Raw genomic sequence first — 20,596 nt, forward strand, 5'->3', positions numbered from 1 at the left:
TGAAAGGATTATATTTTTTATTGTTTGTAATCAGGAGACTCATGAAAACATGGCTTAAAATCTGGACGATGTAGGCAACATGTGTTGTTATGTTATAGTAGTTCGTCTACTGGTAAAGGGTATAAATTGTAGAATTTTAAGCGTGTAATCAATAATTCCACAACAATGCTAAATTTGTAAAGGTGCCGCCGTTAATACTTTGGCCCGGTAAAAATGATGGCTGCATCCAGGGTGAGGAATCAAGCAAGATGCTTCTTAAGGTTCTGATAAGACATGTATATTGTATTTGTCCCAGCATCAGTTTCATCTGTTCGACTTTCATCCTGCCGACCTCCGTGACAGTGTTTATCATAGCACGCTACAACGCCACGGGTCCCGTGTTAGAATCCATGCCTGAACATGGGTGTTTTTTGTGAACGTCCCTTAATCAATTTCATCTTATCACCACTCATCCTTTTGTTCGAGATTAGCCAACATTCCCCAGTCAGTCACTTTGCTCACCCCGTCCGCCCCCAACTGAAGTAAATTAAATATCGAATAATAGGAAAGTTCATTATAAGAGTATGGCGATTTTCACCTTCTTTAAGTGGTGTATTCTGAATGATATCACTTTTCCTGCTTATAATACCAACTTTATTAACAAATGTTAATTTGTTTTAGTGTGTACATGTGTGTGTCAGTGTGTGACTTTCGCTCAAGATTAGAGCCCCGACCTGGGCATAGGCGATTTCTCAATCATTTATGTCCTGCAATCGTCGCGATTAACATGAGTTTTAACCAGTTTTAAGAACTGGAAGAAAGCGTTGAATGTGGATGGTTTTAAAACATCACGAACATCTGAGGACCACAAAACATTATCTGTAGTACGGGAAAACTATTCTAATCGTGGGTCGTTAGTAAGAACGCTAATTAGTAAAACATTCAAATGTGATTCAAGATTTGTTTGGTTGGTTGATTTGGTGTTTTAAGTCCAGTTTTTGCACAGTTTTTTTGTTTTTGCTAATCTGTACTGGACCTACAGTTTAAAGTGCCTCCACCGGGTATCGAACCGACACTACATGTCAGTTGTGGATACTATTCAGGAACTTGATTTTCGAGATGATGAGTTTGATGCAAACCTTAACAAAGGGAATTTCTTCGATACTCTTGAAGTTAATTTCAAAATGAGGGGATATTATTTGGAAATGTATTGAACTTAAACCTTGAAATGCAAATTACACTGAAAAGTCGATTCAGAACAAATTATTCTACGTAATGTCCACGCTTTTTCTCAGCAAAATAATCCAGAAAGTGGAAGAGGATAAAGTATTCGCGCTGATGTCAGATGAAACAAAATACATTGCGAGAAAGGAACAGGACAGATATTTGTATCGCGGGCAGTTAAAGAACGCTTTTTAGGATTTTCCACTCCTCAATCAATAGATTCAGGTTCACTCTTTCTCGTACATATCGTATTTCTTCCCAAGAACTCCATAGGTGCCTGTAATTGTGTATCACAAACATACGTTGGAGTGGTAGAGTGAGAGGTACACCAGGGTCAGAATATTTCTTGAATTATGAGATAACTGTAACCTTTTTCAGATTTGTATTCCTGTGATAACATTTCCCTGAATGGTGAAACGCAGATTTTGCCCAAATCTCTTCAGTGTTACGAAGATGGAACAAAAGTACTCCACTTAATGGATTGCTTCGAAATCGTAGGAAAGTATAAACTGGCATTCCACAAGATTCACACTCTAGTTGTATTCTCTGTAACAATTCCAGTTTCCATTGCAGCTTGTGGAAGGACCATTTGGTATTTGAAACCTTTGAAAAGCCTTGCTCGAAACAGGTTGCTGGATGCCAGCTGCCTCATTTGGCTGTCCTTGCTATTGAGAAGAAATGTCAAGTCCTGGACGTACCGAAGGTGGGCAATGTGTTCTCCAAAGCACATACAGGAGAATTGCACTTCACTAAGTGATTTTCGTTATTTTTAATACTTAAGAAGATTAATTTCTTCCAACGTCATGTTGATTTTGAAGGAAAAATAAACTCTTCGAAACATTTTTTTCGTCATTTATATTATTATCTTGTAACTTGAATATTTATATCAGTAGTTTCATCTCAAGAAAGACGATGAATATAAAATTATAAATGTCTTCCAATACTGAAATAGGCCACTAGAAACAACGCAACTTGCGGCAGGTTCCACGAATAAAGGAAGAATTAATACCTTTATTAAAGCGAATCATATGGAGATAAACTCGTAATCAAGAAGTATATTTAGGCAGTAAACGTCCACTCTAAAAAAGGACAAACCCAAAACACCTTACATGAATATAATAATAATAATAATAATAATTTGTAATATATATATATATATATATATATATATATATATATATATATATATATATTAGTGTTTTCGGGCGTTTTAATGTGACTCCCCCCCTTTACAATATTTTGTCGCCCCCCAAGTCACTTTTCTCTGGCGCCGTTACTGTTAGCGAGCACAGCTGAAACAATCCATTTAAATCAGCAGTTTGTATACTTAATTGGCTTTAATCATAATGACGTCGATAATCAATCCACGCAATCGTGGTTAGTAGTGAACTGAATGGACCCTTTCGCCTTCATAGGCTTCATTTCATATTTGCTTGGAGCTTACCCCGGGGAACAACCCTAGGGAACAGAGACAGGGGAAATGATGTCACCTGGAGGTAGATTTTCCCGTAAATCCTTTATATATACAGGGTGTCATTTTAATGGCGCCCACGGACCACAGAAACATCCAAACAAAGAAATTTTCTGGGTAACATTTAGCTCGTTCGTGCGTTGTTTCGGCGCTAGAGTCGTTCAAAAAAGCTCGTTTTGCCGCCTTAATGCTGGCAACCCAAAACAACATTCGATCGCATTTGTGACGTCATTTCCTGCGACGAAACAATGCACGGCAGTGTTGCAAGGAGCACACAAATTTTGGGGAAAATTGCAGACTACCACCGATATTATGAGCTGTAAAACGAGGATAGGAACGCGTCCACTAGACTGAATATCTAGAGTAACACGACCTACCTGCCATATACGTATGTATATACATGACACTCTTTTAGCGGGGAATTATGCTACTGCCGCTCGCAACCCCATTCCTCGGCATTTCTTGCCATTTTGTAAGGGAAAATATTCGAAAGTACCGAGCTGTATGACCAAAATGTATTATAAAAGTATTTGGCGAAAACTGGTGACAAGGAAAAGATGGTGAATGACCCATGTTTGTCACCAAATGTATGATATCTTGTGAGTGTGTGTGTGTGTGTATGTGTGTGTGTGTGTGCGCGCGCGCGCCCTTCGTTCACAATCAACACCTTCACCCTAACCCCTGATCTACAGTTTTTTACATAAAAATTACAATCGACATGAGAGAGAGAGAGACAGACGGACAGAATAGCTTGGTTGACAGAAAAATTAAAAGTTCTGACGTAAATCTTGCATCATTTGGAGAAAGCAAAGCACGATAACCAGCTAAAAGTATTAATGAAAGTAAGATAGAAAGGTTGGAATTTGGAGGTAATGAAAGGATGGATGTAGTGAGTGAGTATAAGTAGTTTGGGTAGCACAGTCGAAGACGATTTCCAGTTGTGAAAATAAGATTAAATAAAGAAAAGGGATGACAGAGAATGCTTTCAGCAGCAGATTAAGAAATCGTAAAGGAGCAAAGTGTTGAGCATGAAAGCACACCACTGTAAGGATGAAAAGCGTACGCCTATAGAAAAACAGATATGGAAATGCTGAAAGCTTTTCCCGTGTAATGTCTAGTGGGATGTGGAAAATTATTGAAAGATTAGATTGAAAATGAGAAATGCTTAGAAGAATTGTTGGAGGCGTGAAGTTTCAGGTTTTAAAGTGCTTCCTGTGTGCGAATTTGTAAATATTTTTTTTTCTTTGTGCAAAAAGGGGGGGGGGGGATTGCTCGATTCATGTCAAAGTACATATGGATGTACTTATGCTGCAAATATTTTTAATGATCACATTCCACCTTATTAATCATAGGTTTAAAATATTTATGCAAATGCTTTAAACACACATGTAGATATTTCTCAATATTTAACTTCTTCCCATCATTATCTTCATCGAGAAGTTTCGGAACCGTATCCAAGAGTGTGGTTTGTGTGAGGTTTGTTGTGTGGGTCTTGCTCCTATGTGTTTGTGTCATGATCGTTTCATCTAATCACAATTCAACCTCGTCATCACGATTAGCAAAAGTGACAGGGAGCGACGTAAAATAAACTAGATTAATCAGTCGAGTCCCATTCGCTTCAATTGGAAATTTGCAACCGTCACCTTTGCTCTGCCCTTTCATGTTTTTTTTTTTATTCCTAATTTACCTGCTTGTAATAACCTTTACTCTTTCGTTTCAACCAAATATTCAAATTGAATCGTTGAAAATTGTACTAATTTTTCGTCTCGTATCAACTGCTTCATTAACCATCAATGAGCATGACCATGTCGTCAGATTAAATGACCACACGATACCATTTGCTAAATATTTTGACTTGTTGCGAATGTGTGATAAATTCGTTCCTTCTTTTGTCTTCGATCTACTTGTTCCCTGGAAGATAAGTGGAATAACACAAAGACCAGGTGGAATTTGGAATTGCGACTGCGTTTCTTGCTCCAGGCTGATCCTAGATTGTAGGAGTGGTGACAATGTTGAAGAGACCAAAGGCGACAGCCACGTCCACTTCCGACCTAGTAATCGACAATAGGTCAACATCCAATCGACTGAAGTTTACAGTGAAACTACAATTAAGCTTTAATTTTATTTATTTTTTATTACAAAACTTGGGAAACCTGATGTACATTGCGTAATTTGTGAAATATGCTCGTTTTTTGGTCAGTTTGTACATGCGTCTTTCACGTCTATCATATTTTGTTATTGTTGAATAATGTGGCCACGCAAAAGCGGAAATACATACTGTATGTTGTTACCAAAATGATTTTTCGGTATATTAAAATGATCTTTAATATTCAAGGTATTGTGCGTTGTTATTATTTTTCTCAAATGAATTCGATTCATGTTGTTAGAACAAGGCATATAAGGCATATATGTGATCACCATTTGTGATTTGGGTTGCCATTATCTTTCTAAGTTGCAAGTGGAAATCAGCGCTCTGTATTGATAATAATCCAATTATTACCGGCCTTTGAACATGACCAGGAAATGTTGAAAGATGCATTTCATATTCATTGATCTCAAATTACAGGGTACCATTCGCAAGCGAATGCTAATCCGAACATATTTCACAAAGCTGTTTTTGCCGCAGCACCTGCGTTGATTGACCGGGAGAATATCACTGGCTGGGGTGGCCACATATGTGACGTACGTTCGGTAGCCACTCACATCAATCAATGTCTATCCTGACAGCATTTTTCAGATGCAGGTCGGAGAGTTAATAGAGACTTGTCCACAAATGATGGTTTGATTTCTCTCACACTGCTTTTAAGAAGTCTACAGCTTGAGCTTGAGGATGGACGAATATTTTCAGGTGGGCTCTAATTCGTTGGTTATAAATAAGATTATACACGTATATCTCTCTCTTCTTTCGGCTTCTCTGTTATAATCCTTTGTTTTCTTCTCTCTTCCTTCCTCCTTTCCTCATCCTGTTTCTCTCTCTCTCTCTCTCTCCCTCCCGCTTTACTCTATTTTTCCCCTTCCTTTTCTGTCTTCCTCCGTTTCTCTGTCACTTGTTGCGATTTTCACATTCTCTCGATTTCTCCTTGGGTGGGTATAAAAATGGGCGGAACACACGAAGTATCCCAAGGGTGTGTGCTTAGTGCCCTGGTGCCTTTAAAATATAGTAGGGCATCATATCCGTGGAAGTTTAAGGTTCTCCCGCTCTTCTTTCATTTCCTGTTTTCTATTATTTCATAATGCAGTACAATACAATGAAAAAAAAAATAATAATAATGAAAAGTGATAGTGCATAAAGTATATATCGTACATACTATCATATACCACAAACATGATGCATATACTAGACCTCTTGTTCGGGTAGCCAGAACAATATATCGGCTATTAGTAATTGAATTGGTGGTTGTCAACGAAGTGCGATAATGAGGGTGCATCTGAAGGTTGGAAGGTAATCTAGGAAGGATGTGGGTTGGCCTTGAGTGGGTACAAAGGTGGGCACCCGATGGCGACGTCCCTGCATGGAGCAAATTGCCCAACACTACTTTACCTGTATGCCTTTATCAGCCGACTACAACTATCCGTCGGTGGATAGGTCCCATCCAGGAACATATCTAGAAATATATTGGAGGGGGGGTCCGAAGCAAGTGTCACAAAATAATAATACTAATGTTTAAATTAAAACAATTATTATTATATTAATTTAAAAATATTAACTAAAATATTCAAATTAATTAATATATTTTTGTTACATGAACATGTCCAAAGACGGGGTAAGTATCGTGATATAACAGCACGTATTCATTGTCTATCTACGTATAATTAAGGTCGGTAAAATTGTGAAGAAAAAATGCTCGGGCGAGGAAATTAATATCAAATAGATAAAGAATTGAATATTTATTGAATATCATAAAAAGCGGACCTCCCCGATGGCGCAGTGGCAGCGTCGTCTCCTTGTAATCAAGTGGTCCCGGGTTCGATATCCGGGGAGGCACATCGTTGTTCGGATCTCACTTTAAACTGTAGGTCCAGTCCCGATTAGCCTTACTGTGCATAAAGTGGACTTAAAACACCAATTCAATGAATCAATATCAAAAAATGATGTTAGATCCAGTTGACAAAAAGTAAAAGTTCTTTTAATAATTGATGAAAGTCGTATGATCTCAATATAATCCTTGCCTTCCAATAAGGAATAAGTAACCCTCGATTAAACAACAAGTATATTTTCATTATTTAATTTTAGTAATTTTATTATTTCATTACTTAATTTTAGTGCTTAGCAAGTCTTCGGGGAGAGTCTGGACCGCCTCGAGCCCCCCTCCTATATACGTCCTTGCTCCCATCCCTGCTATTTGCGTAGTTGCCTAATTTTCGTAACGAAATATCCCTTCCTCCGATTACTTATTATAGAAATATGTAAATGCCATCCTGAAGACTCGTCCGCGCTGAATTTGATAAGCTATCGGTTCCCTCGTAAAATGTTTCTCGGAGCAAATGATAATTTCATTACGAAGCCCTTAAGTTCCGCTCCTTGTGTGAGCTGCTCGAACCCTGTTTCAGGATTCATCTCGCATGCACAAGCGAGCGTGCAACTCCTGACGTTTAACTGCTCTTCGTGCTAGAAACTCGTTACACTCCGATCACGGAGTCTTTAGGAAACGACTCATTTGAGATTCCGCCGAGCGTTTGTTTACACTGCTTTTCCGGTTTATCCTTCAGTGTCATTTGGGGAGATTTTTCATGTTGACGGTTTACGAAACTCTGTAAGCTCTTGACGTAAACATCTCTTCTCTTTTTCCCTTCGTGTAGTCTGCATTTTCATGGCCGTTGAATACTGAGTTTGATTTTGTAGTGTGTGGAGCTACTGATGATGCCGTAACGAAAATAAATTCTGTCGACTGCTGCGAGAAAATATATATACAGGGCCTACTTTAATGACTCTAAAGCACACTGAAAAGTGAGTATATACTGTGGCACCAAATCTGAAAATATTGTGTGGACTCGACTCAAAGACTTGTTTCTCATGTATGCAAGTCATTATATTAATGCTCATAATATCGATATGACCATGGATGATTTAAATATTATAGATATCTGGAAAATCTCAAGTTGGGAAGATCCGTATTGCTTTTTACAATCAATTTGTAATTAATTTGTTAGAAAAATGGAAATTCTTGTAAATTTTCTAATTGTATAACTTGCGAATGAGTGGGTTGGAGGGCACGGGCCTATACAAGTTGACACCCCTGATTCTATACATGGTTAACAAAGTTTCCATTCAAAAGTAGCCGGAAGCGTCCTCACCGAATTCTAGACGTAGGAAACATTTTCGCCATGGAACGCAAGTCCAGCAGAATGCTGTTTATTGTTCGGTTGGGGATCGTCTGTACTGCCGGTCTCCATGGCGGAGTGGTTAGCGTACATTCTTGCGAAGTCACAGGTCCCAGGTTGAAGCTAAGGCATGGATGTATCATCCATTTGACAAGTTCGTTATTCATGCTCATCGTCGCGGTTAACCCAAGAGAAAGAGAAGAGACGTAAAATAGCCGATATAGAAAGGATTGGTCAATAATACACACCCCGCCTTCCTTACACACCCCCACACGCACACATATTTTCTTCAGCCATTGTGTTGCTCTTTCATCGTAATAAGTAGAATAATACAGACAAATACAAACAAATAATAATAATAATAATAATAATCTCGCAGCTGTCTCGGTGGCTGACTTCGTGTAATGGTCGACGCACGATCTTGCCACCTAAGGTAAAAAATAAAAAAGGCAGAGAGAAATACACAATTTTTCCCCCTCATTTCATCCGTTCCTCCCTCTCAGTCGTGTCACGTTTCGTATCTCCTCTCTATCAATGCAATGAGGAAGAGATATTGTGTATTTCTGTGTCCAACATACAGATCCAGTATAAAATAGCTAGCAAACTCGGTAGCGCCTGTTTTTTTTTCCTCTCCGCCTAACAATATCAGCTTTTAGTATGAGGTTTGAGGTTGACAAATATTTGTAGATAATTTGTAAGCTTTCCTGAAAAGTTTTGAACTCGTAGTTATTGAGGTTGTATAACGAAGTTGCAAGCCCGACCCACATATGGGTTTTCATATATCACGTTTCTCTTCGTTGACGAATGTTAGAACTTATTGTTCCATGCCCACTCGAGGTAACGGAATTACAATATAATTGTAGTTTTTGGTGAGGGCGAGGGCGGGGCGTGTCGATGAGTTCTCAGTTTTAATAATACAATTAGGTGGATTAAATTTACGTCTCTTCTTGTGACATTAGGTTAAACATTAAGCGGAAGTCTGGAAATAATAAAAGGGAGCCTCTGTGTTCCTTGTTGGCGGTACCATCCAGCATTCGTCTAGAAGTAATTGAGAAACATTACGAAAAAAATGACCGTGTGCAAACCAAGGTGAATCAACTCGCGCAATGTAAATCCGAAATTTCCTAGATCGGCGCAAGTTACACGTTTAACCCACCCGATCCAACAGCACTACTATTCAAGAATTCTTACTCGGGAACGTTTTAAGTAAAGGCATGAGTAAGGGGTGACCCTTTCTCAAGATATCTAAATGTCAACTCCATTTCCACGTAGTACACCCTCAACTGCAATTTGCAGACTAGCGAGGCTCTGGCGTCTTGTCCTATGGCCAGTATAATCCTCTATCAGACGTGTGTAGTGTTTGTCCCTTCATCCGTCTCATCTTATCACCATGTGATTGTGAGACAGATGTTTCAGTCATTATGAAATGAAATCGAAGAGTATAAGGAACTTCTTTGCAACAACAGTGAATAAAGGTACTTGACCTAAAGAGCTGCATTAGCATTGTATATTTTTATATTTTTATATATATATATATGGAAAAACTCCCTTCTAGTACATGACTGTCGAATTGTTTAGTATTTAACGTTTCTTTTGTGAAACTATTTCATACCATTATGACCGCACAATTTGTCTTCAAGTGCCTCAGATTATAATACGTAGAAAATACAGGGTGTTCATAAAGTCCCGGTACCGTTACAAATGTAATGTACATTGTAATGGCACCGGGATTCTATGAACACCCTTTATATCACACTTCTACGCAAATATCTACACAATTCTTTGCTGCTATCGAATCCATTCCATCGAATGTAGTGTAGCGCGTATGGCGTGAGTGGGATTATGGCCTTCATAACTACTGCGTGATGCAATGAGTGAGTTACACTTTCTGGAAACACTAATTCAATTTATATATGACGAGCAGTGACGCTGTGTCACGTGATACATCATGTCATGGAAGGCGTTTGTGGGCGTCCTGTATATCAAAATTTGAAATTTAACCGTTTGCTGTAAACTGCACAACTCCTATAGGTAAATCAGAACGAAACATTATATGTATACCAGAGGCTTGCAGAAAGCTGGGCGTTGACTCTTGCCTGCAACAAGTATCCTCACGTTCATTGGTTTACTGAGAATGTTTTGCCTTTTTGATATTTTATTATTGCTTTTCTGCCTGTTTAGGCTAAATACAAGGATAAATGATGAATTGATGACGGGATACAAAGAAATACACAACCACACGCCAGGATTCGAACCCGGAACTTTCAGTGTCGTGATCTTGTGCCGATCACTATACGCAATCGGTGACTGAAGCGACAGGTTTACAGTTAAGTGTCGTTCTAAAAGATTATTTATTCATACTTCTACGTCTATGAAAGAAAAATAGTATAAAATAGCTAAGCAACAGCAGCCTGATAAGGGATTTTTCGTGCGATCTGTTTGACCTATAACCATTATCAGCACAGATTTTGCGTCGCAGAGTGAAGTGAGATTGACTGTACGCCAAGAGAAATAATAGATGGACCCAGTCCAGCACATTTATAAGAAATGAGATTTCTCTTCTCTGGCCAAGTTTTATCTAGTGCGAACAAATGTTGAGAAACGTGGAATATCGGACTCAAAACAAGATAAAGAAGTCTTGGCGAAGAAACAATCCAATAACGAACACCCAGACAAGGAAAATTCTGCAAAAAAAGCAATACAGGACGGAGGGAGGGGGAATGCTGTATGATGCAGGAAGAAGGAAATCCAATAATCTTGAACGAAGGCGCTTACAAAGAACCTACTTCGGTAGATTTCCGAGCGGATTCACTTAGCCAATACCTTCCACGGTGGCAACTGGAAACAAAAAGGCCTTGAATTCACGCTTTATTGAGTACAAACAGTGTAGGATCGCCACGTAGGGAGTTTAGCAGAGACTAGACGTAACATACTGATTGAATTCAGCGAGCACTCTGCAACTGAAACTGGAAGTCGTACGTTGTAGGCCAGGTTGGAAAAGTGCACTGCGTGACGGTTGTGTTAACTATCGGTATCTTAGACACGCTAGATCTACGGACATAAAATGTGGTGTGGATGGATATAAGGGTTGGCCTACTCACAGGGAAGACTTGCCATTAGGCTATCGTAGGCTGGGGCCTCAAGTCCAGGGGGCCACACAAAAATGAGGCGCTGAAGAATCTAAGTGTTTTATCGAAGTTTAATGAATATTTTTTAATCAAGAGTGACTATGTTTTAAAGTTTACAATTATTATTAATGCAGAGCCTGCAATTAGTGGATGTGATACCATGATAACAAAACTGTTAATAATAATAATAATAAAATTGTCGCCAGGCACCAAAACTAAGGATAGCCTAGAGGCCAAAATTTTATAAGTCCCCCTTCCCAACTCATAAGGCACTCAAGCGCAAACTGCTCTTCTACTTAGTACACCAACGGCAAAATAAAGTAGGCGCATATTCCTTCACAATTTTCGTTCAGTCTGTTTTCCACAATGTGGTGATGAATTGAAATAAAAACGTTAATAAGTAGAGGAAAGCACCTGCTTAAAATAAACACAATTCCATTCTTCAAAACAACACACGGTATATAATATAAAATAATAAAAATAGCAATGAACAGTTTGCCTACTATTATCCTTGCCGTTGAGTGTACAGTCAGAAGTAAATTGTCGCTGTTAGGGACTTATTGCAAAAAAGTTCAAATTCTCACTGCTAGCAGCCTCTTCTCAAAACAACCTAGCATCGTGTATGGTTTGTTCATTACCTCGTCTTCCCAATATTCTTGGGTGTGTGTTAAGTATTCCATAACAGTGGCAAGTTTCTCCTGGATGCAAATTTTGCTTTTAATCGTGATAATGAGTTGAATTGCGCAAGACGAGTTTTTAATCTACGCACCCTTTCTTTTTATTCCTTTCATATATCCTATATTTCGGTATTGATAATGAGTCTGACTTTGTAGCGTGATGGAGCAAGTAGCCAAATCGTTGATGTACCCAGAATTCCCTTTTCTTTCATTGCCAATCACCATACATTCATACATTTTACTTCGTAAAATACACCTGGTAAGATTTGAACCGCATCAATGCATCACTGCAATTCCATTTTGTGCAAACGTAATAAACGAAAATAAAGGGTCGGTCAGATATCAGCTTTTTTTTCGTAATAGAATGTGCAAATACGATACTGCACCAGTTCAGCCTACTGAGGTTGTGGCGACTGCAAACTACGATCTGTCGTTTCTTCTCCTTCGTGTTTATTTTCTTTTATGTGTTGAATACTCACGTCGTTGTAGTGATAAAAAGATAAAGGTAAAGTGCTCCCCTACGCTATGCCACACGCCATGAAGACGTATAGGGGGTTGTGGGTTTAGGCCCCCGCACTTTCTTAATCACGGCCGAAGGTGGGTGTGATGGGATCAGCACCACGACCCTGGCCGCCTTTACCCTTCAGAGTTTCCCCCAGGTACCTACTTTATACGACGCTGGGTGGGCGCCGAAGTCGCTTTAACAGGTGGATCCCCCGCCGGGATCGAACACGGGTCTCTCGCATGGTAGTCAGACGCCCTAACGACTGAGCTACCGCGGCTTCTGTAGTGTCTACCCTGTAATATTCGTTTTTATGAGGAATCAGTTTTAAAAACTACGTAGTAAAACTATACTAGGTGGTACATGCAAATAGGAAAGCTGATTTCGCATTTGTATGTCAAAGAAAAGTTCATGGAAGTTTTGATCGACATTTCTTACACACACATATATTTATAGTTTACTCCAACTTTTTTTTTATCAACACCACCTAACCATACCACATTGAATGCTACTGTGTGGATTAGCGATTGTCGTAATGCGTTACGAAACCAGCAGTCCTACGTTTCAATCCTGTGTGTGTTTGTATGTATTAGTATAGTGCATCATTTATCGTTACGATTAACATAAAATGTAGAAAAGTTACGTAAAATGCTCAAGAGGGAAATACAGGGTGGCCTTAAAATCTTAAATCAATGTCGTAATTTTTTTCTGAGTACAGATGAAAGCTAGAGTATTGACGAAATAAAGACAGAAACACCGGAAAAATAAAACACCTTGTAAAATGGGTACCACAGTCACCTGACCACAATTCCATGGACTTTACCATGTGAGGAATTTCGAAAGTTAACGTCTATGCTGTGAAAATCCGTGATGTTGATCATTTCCAGCAAGGAACGCAGCAACGGTAGCTCTGGATCTTCACATTCAAGAGAATTCCAGGAAACATGATGAAACGCTTGAGGAAGTGTGTTGAGACTGACGGTGGACGTGTAGAGCACGGTTTGAATAAACGGAAATGTGCTGTTCATCAGTTCTCCCACTGGTTCTCGACTTTGCGGCCACCATGTAGAAAACAGGAGCAAATGTTGGATTATCTTAAGTATTCCCACCTCTTGAGATTAGTACGGCGACAATGGATGCTTATCCTCTATCCACCAATCCAAAATGGCCGGTATTGAAGCTGAGTTTCATACTGCATTTTTATATAAATTTGTCGATACCGAATCTCCATATATTGAAAATTCTAAATAAATCCATTTTTAGATTTTGCAAGCCAATAGAGCTGTACCAGATTCCCAATATGCTTCTAATCATTCATACAATAAGCACTTTCCGATATGAGTGTTTATGTTGCAACCCACATTTCCGTTGGTACAAAACGCTGCTCGTCATGTGATTTTGGAAGCATTGAGTTTGAAATGGTGCGTTGCGTCCTGAGTCCGCGGAATTCCGAGAGATCGAGCGTCAGTTTACAGTGTGTCACATTGACGGGGCTTTTCAATCTGTCTGCAAATTAGATTTTCTCGGTTAGACATACAGGATGGGTTTGCGCTTCGCACCGTGCGTGACTGCAGCACATTGCACGACGTCCTCGTCTCGTTCCTCTTTGTTAATGTTCTTTTTTATTGGAATATGCATTACGCATTTATTCTGTACTGTACATGCATTTCTTGTCTCACTTTTCTTTCATCTGTAATATATCCGATGCGATAGATCATTGCAATATTCTCTCATTTCGGTTTACAGTTTGTGAATTTCACAGGTGATTAAAACGATAGGTTTGTTTAATTCCCGGTGCAATTTTGCGCCATTTTCTGCTGGGAATGCAATACAGGGATAATACGTTAATGAATTCTTTATTTTGTCTAAATATTCACTAATTTAACCATTTATGCTTTTCATATGCCATACATAATGATAAGACAAATATGTATTTTCCGCTTATTTTTACAAACTAAAGTGCATGGGAATATCAACCGTGATGCCCAAGATGGATTTCCTGTTTCCTCTCAATTTTATTAATTATCATTGTTGTGTTCAATAACATCGATAGTACACTGCTATTAACGTGTATACTTTGGTATTTTGAAGATCGATCCTTCAACCAGTCCACCTCTATATCCACGAAATCAAATTTCGGAAAGTGATTGATTGTTTCTCCATCACTGGTAGCATTCACCTTTAGAAATAAATCAAGGATTTGGCAGCAGGTTTTTTTATTCGGTTCTAGATAACTATTATAAAAAACGGGAAAGGACTGTGCTTTACTTTAGTGGTTCTTTTGAAGTGCTGAGTTTTATTCTATTTGTGCATGCCTCCTTTAAATTTTTGGATATGGATGGCTTACCAGGATCGATTTTGGAGTGCTCTTCACCCGTTTTCTTCTCATTTATGCGTTGGAAGCTTCTGCGTCTGAAATTTTAAAACTACACTTCCGCGTATGAGAATCAGATGAACGTGCATTTAAAAATGTGGTTTTCAGTTCTGTTTAACTTATCATCTCTGAAGAGCTCTGTTTGGAGTCAGGTCGTCATATTTCCATTTCTAATCCTTATTAGTAAAGTGGAATCACGTATCTCCAATTTAGTGAATCTTTTTAAGAGTCAGACATATTCCTAGTAATACATTATTTCTTCTTTCCTTTAAATTTGATGAAATTGAATAAAGAGTCACTCTTGTCGACAAGGCCACTCTGAATATTACAGGATTATGGAAGTACGATCTGAACTACACATAATTTGACGTAAACTCTTATTTTAACACAGGTGCAATTCGGGACACAGCCAAACATACATTATATATATATATATATATATCCAAATACGTTGGCCAGCGAGATATCCTCTATGACTACTGCACCAAGACATCAAGCGTAGCGTGGACAAATAGTTCTTGCGGACAAATTCAGAAGTTAATTGAAAATGTTTGACATATTAACCCTGCAGCACTGGCGCCCATTAATGTAGCTTCAACACTGGCACTTAGTCTCAGAGACCCATTTTTGTTTTTGACAATATAATCTTGTATATCTTTTGAAAAAATGAAAGTTTTATGATTTTAATATTTCATGTAAAAAGTTATGTTTCTTTCAAAAATCCTCTTCATCTTGGTCAGACATATCGAGAATCAAAAAACTCCTCTTCCGGATTACTGCCGAAGCTTTCTTTTAGAAGAAGTCTAATTCGTTCATGATCTCGTTCAGTTGCCATTGTAATCAACGTATTTGCCAGTGGCGTAGCATGGGCATTTCGGGTGGGAACGCCAAGTCCGAAGGAAGGGTCGGCCCTTTTCTGCTTAATAATTTACTTATGGAATTAGTCGCCACAGGTATTGTTTATTTTCCTGAAGTCAGCTGAGTTTTCAATAAAGCATCATCATCCATGCATGCTTTAGCTAGAAAATGAGATGCCTCACTATGCAACAAATGTTTTGAACTCTGGTGTTTTATACTTTTCGGCATGACGCAAATCATTATAAAACCTACCTGAATCACAAGCGCCTCTGCACAACAGTAGACGTCATTGTTGTGGATGATCCAACTACTGATTGATTTGGTTTATTTTTCTTCGCTTTTCTACCACTTTTGGTTAATCGCGAATATGAATGAGTGATGATATTGATGAAGGGACACTGACAAAGAACACCCGTGCTCACGCCGGGATTCGAATCAGGGGCCTGTCGTCTTGGCGCGCTGTGCAAAACACTCTGACACGGAGGTGGGCGGATGATAGTAATTCAGACCACTGTTTATTACGTCTTGAGAATGCTGATAAACATTTTAAAATAATTTTGTCCAGAGACCATTCGATGTTAAGAGTTTTCAAATGAATGCTAAACATTTCCATTGAGACAATATTAAGCAGTTACATAATAACGAAAAAATAATAACCCGCAAAACTATTGTTATTATTCTTTTTTATTAAGTGGTAGAGCAGCCACAGGCTGAACTTCTACCACAAGGACTTCACCAACTTATTTGACAAAAACTGTGTTGATCTTTTAGTTTTTAATGCAAATCGCTGTTCGTGCGATAAATTATACAATGCAGTGGCCATTAAGAAGTGCTATATTTCAGTTTGGTAAAGTTACGTCAGTCAATATTGCGTATTGTAGCAACACATAGTACGAGAGCCACGAGCGCGAAGAACCGGGAAGAAATTCTACCGCTATCGTCTGCTTCAGAAGGCAGGAAGGGTCACGTGAACCAATCACGTAGCCCTCGGCTCCATACGCGGGCGTACGAGAGATCGTTTGGTCGCGTGCTTTAGAGATCCAAGCTTTCCCTCCAGAAAGGCAGCAAGGAATATAGGGTTCTGTACGCCGAACCTGCTCGGCGTCCGGCCAGGAAAGGCATTGAAAAAAATGCTAGAACGAGTGTTGTTAGTGGAGCGTTGCAAGCGGATCGCGAAAAATAGCTGTTATAATGCCATGAAGGTCAGACATATATGAAATTAGTCAAGATTTACTTTATATTGACAGTATTTACGCATTTTTGAAATTTATATTCTGGGAACGCCGGGCGTACGGGCGTACTATAACGCTACGCCACTGGTATTTGCTCAATCTTATAATAACCTATAGTATATAACAACAACCTGCGAGTGTCACTGTTATTCTTCACCTGCAGAAACACGAAAAAAAGGTGTGTTACAATACAATTAGTATCACATTTGTATAACACGAGCACTAACGCCTAGTCTGTCAGACCCGAACTGCTTTTTGTCTGCCAACAATATCGTCTAGTTAATGGTCAAATCCGCTAGATAACTGGGAGGTGAAGGCAGGAAGCTACACGAAAGCACCTTTCTCTAAGCCGCACCCACCAAAAAATATTTGCAAAAACATGTGGCTTGCTTGGGTCTGTAAGACTTGGCGCTAGTGCTCCAGGGTTAACAGCATGAGAGAAAGTAAGTGCAACAATAAAGTTTACATTAAAAGTAAATTCACTTTCATGACTTGTTTCTTTAGGTAAAATCGTTTGCCTCCTACGGTGTTCTGTTCTAATCAACTTCTTATAACTTTGGAAGTGTAACAACGTTCGGCTTAGGAACGTTTTTGTTGTATGTACCTCTCCCATGTGTTTAAAATGAATATTGTCGCGTGAGAGTCGATATTAGGGTTGCTAAACCACCTGTTGGGCAGTTTTATTGAAGTGTAAAGAGTCCCGCTCTCCCTCCCTCTCTTCTCTCTCTTTACTCTTCCTCTCTCCTTCTTCTTTCTTCCAGAGAGAGAGAGAGAGAGAGAGAGAGAGATAGAGAGTACTTTTGCCCGAAGTTCGTATAGGGTCATTCCATGCCAAATCAACCACGGCCTGAACCTTGACATCTCAGAAATTGATAATTTTTGGTGCAGTTAGTAGTACCGGTAAAATTGACGAAAACTGCCAAATTTGAGATTAAAAAAAAATCTTAAAAATTACAAAATTCAAATAACACAGTAATGTTGCATTTCGAATTAAACCTCATTAAAATCAGAAGAGAGTGACACCAATTTGAGCTCTCTACGTCAAATAGTTTTTGATCTATAGCGCTTTAAAGATTTCAAAATGTTGTAAAAGTTTGGGATTTTTGCTTTTCTGAAAGTGAGTAACTCAAAAACTTAGAGCCGAAAAAATTTGAAATTTGGCAGTTTTTGTCCTCTTCATAGGTACACTGTATTAACAAACAATCTAAAAAAATCTGAATCCTAAAGGTTCAAAATTATATTTTATCGGTTGATATGACATGGAATGACCCTATAGTTACGTCTTGTTGAAAAAAGTTAACCACAAAATGGAGGCTTATTTCTTGAAACTAGTAATTGTCATCGCCATAACACTTTCGTAACTCTGGTTTTCTAATATTCCTCATTTTTCTCTTTATTTTCAGCTGGCGACAAAGGCCGGAGCACCTTGGATGTTCTGCTGTCGACGACTTACTGCCGATCCCAAATGCATCTCTCCCGGCAGCTTGCACAACTCCATCCAGAGCTCACTATGCCCATGTTCTCAGGTAAGCCACTGGAACATTTTTCATTTTTTTCTTCTCGTGGATGATTGTATTTTCCTCGTCAATTTTCCTCATCGCCCACTTTCAGACGAGATGCTTTTAAAATGCTAATTGCTTTGCAAAGCAATTAGTGATTCTTTTAACAACCTCGAAAATAGCTGAAAATAAAAATAGGTGAAAATGAATTTGTCATTCAGATCAAAATTATTTTATTTCCAGTAAAATGAAGCATCTACAAAGTTTTCCCAATTTGGTTTTCCCTTTCAAATTACATCCAAATTGTAGCAATGTACTGAATTTTCTCATCGTGAGAGAAATTCTTTTCTGACATTTATTTTGGCAGCTGCTAAACCAAATATTAGTGATCATTCCCGTGTACTAATTAGCAAAGCCTGAAAAATGGATCGATTGTCTCTTACACAGAGGACAACAGTCGAACTGTTCTAAAAATAACACTAACTAGTTCTACGAGATTGTACACTAGGATGCAGAAGTATTATGAAGCAAATTCTCCATCACCTTCTTTATTCTGTTTTATGCAAAGAGAGCTTCAAGAATCGAAATAATATGGAGAACCTTAGCATCAGTATACGAAAAATCCAGTCGTTAAAAACACGTAGGATGCAAGAGAAAAATCAACAAAAATAGTCATGCACCATTTGCCAACCAATACTTGTGCATCCCACTGTACCACTGCTTACTCCAAGGGGTACCAACTCATTTGGTCAAATACCCTAGTAGCGTAGCATTCGTTAAAGCTTTGAGCCCAGGAACATCCCGAACGCTCTGTATAATCCATTGGCTTAGTACACAATCGGTGCAGAATTTTCCATTCAGTCATCGTTTCATTGCGAAGGTAAATCACTTGTTTCAACGCTCTTTTCAGGTTCATATTTTGCTAAAGAGGTTTGATCTTTCGTCGAATATATTTCCTATTTAAGATTCTCGCAATGGGTCGTTCTTTGAGCGGTTATGTGAAGATGTTCGGTCAAACTCCCATTACAGGAAGACGTAATTAAAATGCAATTATATTATATTCAATTATACTAGCTTTAGAAGTTGTAGCTTCTTCTGAAGTCCTGTGAAAGCAGTACTTTATCCGACGCGAACATTCTCTAGGAGCCGTCAACCAATTTCTTACCTAACTCATCCTCGTCTCGTAACGCTACATGTGTACGTTCCCTGAAGATCTAAAACTCTTCGCTCTTCGTGTTTCGTATAAATCTAATATCTTATTTTGATTACGAACCCTACTCCAGGATTCACCATACACCTCCTTACAAATGCATGTGCATGGAGTTTAATCACTGGGAAGGAACTTTTGCCCATTTCTTTCTAAAATTTGTTAATTAGCATAGTTAAATGAAGAGGTATCGCAAATTTGAACATACCAAACTAAAGCTACACGTTCAATTGTAGTTCTTGCGTGTTACATGAATTTAAGTCGCATAGCAAGAGGACTATAATCAAGTAGACAGTCTAGTTCGCTGCTTTTTTTGATCCCGGTGTGATGCCGGTGCAAGGAAATGACGTTCAACCAATTAGGTGATAAGAGATATTCAAGTTCAGAAGATTCAATAAATCCCTGTCTACTGCTTTAAACGTTCATTTGATTAGTTAGCACGCACCACGTGACCATACACCACACATCACATCGCTCCAGAACGTAGTGCAAAAGTGCAGACCACAAATCAATGAAGTATACCCTGTAATCTCTGGAGCAAGACAAATATACGGTCCGTTTGCAATGTGTGTTCGGTATTATTGTTTTCAAAAGTTTGCAACGCTTACAGTGCGAAGGAGGAAATCTGGTAACTCCCGTCGTCCATTACACAATTCCGTTTCTCTCACTTCATTGGTGGAACCGTCTCGCGTCACTACTTGCGCAGAGACTCGTTCTCGTTCGCCTGGTCTACAGTTAGCTGGTACGGAGTTTAGACGTGCCCATAGATATAAATCTAGGAGAACCTTTGGGCCCGTTCATTAAGTCGTAACGAATCCCATGAAAGAAAATAACTGGGCTCGTGAGCTTGATGAAACTAGTTGTTTCACTGACTTCAGCAACTCAAGAAGGTCAGTCGCAGTGTTTTTCTTCATGGAAAGTTTCGACGTGGCGTCGATTGGGAGACCAGTCCTTCTGGCACAAATAAACTCTCATTGCAGACGTTCTTGCTCATTTTAATCACACAGTTAAGGCACACTCATCTTATACATATTGCTTCCTATCGCTCTCTGTTCAAATTATATTGTATTTCCCCACCAATGTGCAGATTGAAGCCGTCTGCAAGTAGCAGACGATTTTCACG

At 38.9% G+C, this 20,596-nt stretch overlaps 1 protein-coding gene across 4 annotated transcripts in view; it reads left to right on the forward strand.

Annotated features, from left to right (window-relative positions):
• The window catches only part of fry (microtubule binding protein furry), a 1,034,138-nt gene that overhangs the window by 610,213 nt on the left and 403,329 nt on the right, over positions 1–20,596 (forward strand). For all 4 annotated transcript variants that reach the window (XM_083126340.1, XM_083126342.1, XM_083126341.1 and 1 more), the window contains one exon: positions 18,171–18,293. In XM_083126340.1, coding sequence (XP_082982466.1) covers positions 18,171–18,293 — 123 coding nt within the window. The remainder of the gene's footprint in view (positions 1–18,170; positions 18,294–20,596) is intronic.

The sequence above is a fragment of the Lepisma saccharinum genome, chromosome 8, assembly GCF_977018435.1.
Source record: "Lepisma saccharinum chromosome 8, izLepSacc3.1, whole genome shotgun sequence".
NCBI lineage: Eukaryota > Metazoa > Arthropoda > Insecta > Zygentoma > Lepismatidae > Lepisma > Lepisma saccharinum.